General features: G+C 50.9%; 1 protein-coding gene across 1 annotated transcript; it reads right to left on the bottom strand.

The window, feature by feature from the left end:
- Nucleotides 1-530: 530 nt before the first annotated feature.
- On the bottom strand, nucleotides 531-4,142 carry LOC119268033 (kelch domain-containing protein 2-like). Its single transcript, XM_037549524.1, has 9 exons — nucleotides 3,517-4,142; nucleotides 2,666-3,199; nucleotides 2,481-2,546; nucleotides 2,198-2,364; nucleotides 1,970-2,117; nucleotides 1,704-1,797; nucleotides 1,278-1,612; nucleotides 1,076-1,180; nucleotides 531-992 (listed from the first exon to the last, which is right to left on the bottom strand). Exons 1-9 carry the CDS (start codon nucleotides 3,628-3,630, stop codon nucleotides 735-737), a joined length of 1,821 nt encoding a protein of 606 aa, XP_037405421.1. The 5' UTR covers nucleotides 3,631-4,142; the 3' UTR covers nucleotides 531-734.
- Nucleotides 4,143-4,409: the final 267 nt, after the last annotated feature.

Genomic DNA, 4,409 nt, shown 5'->3' with positions numbered 1-4,409 from the left:
GATCAGGTCGACGTAGGGCAGACCATAGCCGTTGCGCGCCCTGGCGGGGTCTTCTCGGGCGTGTGGGGTTTTGGATGTATAAAAAGCGTCAGCCAGATTGCTCGCATATCACACTTCCGGACGGTCTCCTTCGACGTGAGCGTGAGCTACGGTGTATCATCCCCGGCGTCGAGGGTGCACGATGACGTGTTTGTATGCGAGCAATATCCACAAATGGGCATGCTCGAGTGGGAAATGAGAGTGAGAAGCGTTGTGGCCATTAATTGACGCTCTTCGTGATGGATATGGGATATGTAGCTACTGCATTGACAAGCGCAAAAGTGGTAGCCATACGAACAACAACGCCATTGACTAGGCTACACGCAGGAGGAAAGGCCGAGGTGAAACTTCCCTCCAGCTCTAGCTCGAATAGTTCACTCCCCCAGCATTCAAATATGGAGGGTTTGCGGTTGCGGGCGGGATATGGCGCACGCTCCATAAATTATACAGACCGAGAGCTGGACGACGACTCTGTTAGAGTGTGGTTTTCAGCCAAAATCATCGTATTGATACGATTAGTCGATTATTATGGTGATCCGGGCCATATGACGACTCTGCTAGAGCATTAGAGCCGCAGTCGCAGAAATACTGAAACCATGAAGGCTTATTTTCCTCAACTAGTAGAATATATATTTTACAGAGCAACTTCAAGAGACGAATGCGAGGAGGAGCTCGAAGTGTTTCCGGAAATAGGGTCAGTTGCCCCCTCCTGGGCCTCCGAGCGTGAGCACAACATGGTGAAGGTCACTGCCGCTCCTCTCCGGCTCGGACTTGACAAGTCTGGCCGGGAACCCACGCCGAGCATGGTGACTGTAGTCAGGCCGTACAAAGCCTGTGGCCTGCGGCAGCGGTCGGGCGTGAACCGGGAAGGCGTGCTGGTGCTGGGGAGGAATCGCCGAGCTATTGAGAATCTGATGCTGCATTACAGGTCTTGGCGCTGTTACTCCGGGTCCCTGACATTAAAAATGGAATGCCACAACCTCAATAACTTGTAGGTTACATTTGTGATTAGTTCCAGATGGATGGATAAGCTTACAGGAGCGAACAGAACGCCTCTGAAAAGCTGCCCACTGACGACGGCTGTGACCAGATACCCCGAGTCGAAAGCTCCATCAACCGTCCCATGAACCTCAGCTCCAATCTGCAGATCAAACCACCAGACACGATAGCCATCAAGAAACATGCCCACATAAGCTACTACTACTAGCTAGTGTTGTGGAAGGGAGAGAGAGGCATACAAGAGGTGGGCCGGATGGCCTGTGCTGCTGCTTAGCTTCAGCTGTTAGGAACTGCATTTCGTGTCGTTGCTGCGGTGCAATGCCGCGGACAAACTGGTCAGTCTTGATGCCTCCGCTAGTCCTTCGAGAACCGTTGGCGTTAAGACGAACCAACGGTTGCATTGCTGATGAGATTAACCCGCCTGAAATCATCTGAGCTCCATTCTGCTCCTGATCTTTTTCGGACTGGGAAGGGGACGAATGCTGGGACAGCGATAGTGAGTGCTCCTCCTGCTCCAACTCCATCTCATTTGGACCAGCATCTCCAGTTTTTCTTCTTTTCACATGCCCATTTTCTAAACATGTGAACCAACAGATTATCGATAATAAATGCAAGACTTGACCAATATATAGGAATTGCTTTGGCAAGATGAGATATTCACTTACCTAGACCACGGAGGAAAGGGTTTCTAATTTGCTCAATTTCTGCTTCTCCAGGTTTATGACCGAGTTCCCGGTTGCTTGGGCTTGCATCCTTGTGCTGTAGTACCATACCATATTGTGTATCACATAGAGTATGTGTTTGCATACTAATAAGAATCCCTCCGTACCATATTAAATGTCGCTAATTTAGCACAAAGTTGTACTGCTAAATCAACGAGAATTAATTAATTAATATGGAATGGAGGGAGTAAAAGGGTTAAGGTACTCACGTGTTGTGCTCTCAACAGCTTGCGCTTCTCCTGACTCCAGTGGTTGCTCAAAATCTTGCACATGGAGATGTTGTATCGGCCATTTGGATGCCCAGAGCCTAATTGCAGAACGAGTAGCTCATTCAGGGGCCGTTCATCTTCACCGCATCTGTGCAATTTCAAGGTATGCCAAATTGGTGGTACTGAAGCAAGTAGAATGTACTTATTTGTTTGTGCAAGAAAGATTACCCTCCATAGATTGCAATATCAGTATTCATGATGACTGCTGAATGAGAAAACCGGCCCTGGGGTTGCTGCCCGCACGTCTCAAGTTGAGTCCAAGACCGATCAACCACATCAAGAATCCATGCATCACTGTAGTATTGCTTATCACCAACTCCTCCAATTACATAGATCTATATATACATACAGATAAGCTTTAGTAGTACTTATTTAGGATGATTTATTTTTTTGCGAAATAGGATGATTTATTTCTTCACGGAGTAGTAACGTTTCAGTACATGGTGCTGACCTTAGATCCAATGCCAAGGGCTGCATGACCTGCCCGGACACCAGGTGAGGCTCCTTTTACTGAAAACTGTCAAGCAACGAAATGAACATAAATTCATCTACCCTACGCATGCATCTGTCGGATGCAGAGGCCGGGGGCGATCCTCCTTCGAAAAAAAAGAGATAAAAAAAAGACATGACGATTACCCTTGACCATGCCATGGTGTCCATGTCGAGCACGTCCACCTCGCCGAGGTAGCGGTCTCCGCAGTCCCCTCCGTAGACGAAGAGCCTGTTGCCGACCGTGACGGCGCCGTGGCTGTCCCTGGGCGCGGGGACGACCTCGCCGGTGACCCGTGGCGACGTCCACGTCATGGTGGGCAGGTCCAGCACGTGCACGTCGTTGAGGTAGTTCCCCTCCCCTTCCCCGCTCCCGCCGAAGACCACCAGCTTGTCGCCGCCGGCCGCCGTGGTGACGGTGTGGCTCTCCCTTGGCGAGGGCGGGGTCCCCTTGCAGGGAGGCCTGCTCCACTCCTTGGTGCGTAGGTCCAGCACGTGAAGGTCGTTCACCTTCTTGTTGCCGTTGGTGCCGCCGAAGACGAGCATCCGGTGGCCGATGAGCGCGGCGCCGTGGCTATCCCGTGTCCCGGGCCTCTGCCCCTTGGTCGCCAGGGAGCTCCACGCCATTGTGTCCAGGTTGAGGGTGAGCACGTCGCTGAAATGCAGGCCGCCGCAGCATCCCTTAGATGAAAGAAAAGTAAATTTCAGAGTGCTTCACTGGGACTGGGAGTGGCAACATGACAAAACAAAGAGAACCCCACAGGATTATTATTACTCCGTATTAAGTAACACACCAAAAAGGGCATTTCTTCCTGCCCAAAAAGAGACTGCAACCTAGAGTGTCTTGATGGTTATTTTTTTTTATTCTAATCTCTAATCTGACGAAAAGAAGAAGACGCTGGGCCAGTCAAGAGAAACTAGTCTAGCTCTAGCAGCAAAATGGAACTGACGAACTAGCTAGCAAACCCAAGAGATATATTATATACATACATACATACCCCGAAGACGTAAATGACTCCCTCGAAGAAGCAGGCGGAGTGCCCCCATCTCTCGGGAGGGTTGAAGCCGACCACCTTCGGGTACAGCCACATTGCCTTCCTCCTCCTCTCCATCTTCTTCTTCTTCTTTGATTCTCCCTCTCTCTGACTCTGTGTGTGTGTTGGTGAGACGAGGACCAAGGAAGGAGGAACCAGCAGGAGGAGGATATGGAAAGAGAAAGAGGGGGAGGTGGAAGAAAAATCGCAACAAATAGTCACACCATAGGAGAGGAGAGGAGAGGAGAGGAGGTCCCTGTTGCTGATGCGATTTGCCACAAAGCGGAGGGGAGCTGAGCTAGTGAGGCATCACAGATCAATCAATCAATCCATCCATCCATCCATCACTCGGACAGTCATGGACAGGAAAAGATGGGTGCCCCTCAATTCATGTCCAAGGTTTGCAGCTCACTGTCACCACCAGTCCACCGCCACCCACTCACTCACTCACTATGCCAGCCCAGCCAACGATCAACGATGGATGGATGGATGGATGGCACATCACACTGCTATACTCGCCCGCCTAGGAGTAGGAGTAGGAGGAGTAGTGGTAGGAGTACCGACGGGCGACGGGAGCTGGAGTGGTGACTGACCATGACCATGCACAAGTGGCAAAGTGTTTATGATGCCGTATCGTCGCCGCTCTAGTGAGCACGGCATCTATACGCAGAGAGCGTGTGTGCGTGGGGAAGCGTGCGCATAGGAATGTGTGACGGACACAGCAAGAAAGAAAGGAGTATCTAATTCAGCGAGCACTCCTATACGGTTTGGCTTGGTTTCTCTATCTTCCTCTCTTGGCGGGGGCGGGCATACACGACGCACCAAACGCCGTTGCTTGCTTTCCTTTCGTTGGAGGA

Source organism: Triticum dicoccoides, chromosome 3A (assembly GCF_002162155.2).
Source record: "Triticum dicoccoides isolate Atlit2015 ecotype Zavitan chromosome 3A, WEW_v2.0, whole genome shotgun sequence".
In the NCBI taxonomy this organism is placed as follows: Eukaryota; Viridiplantae; Streptophyta; class Magnoliopsida; order Poales; family Poaceae; genus Triticum; species Triticum dicoccoides.
Note: the sequence above shows the minus strand (reverse complement) of the source record. Positions and strands in the feature narration are given on the sequence as shown.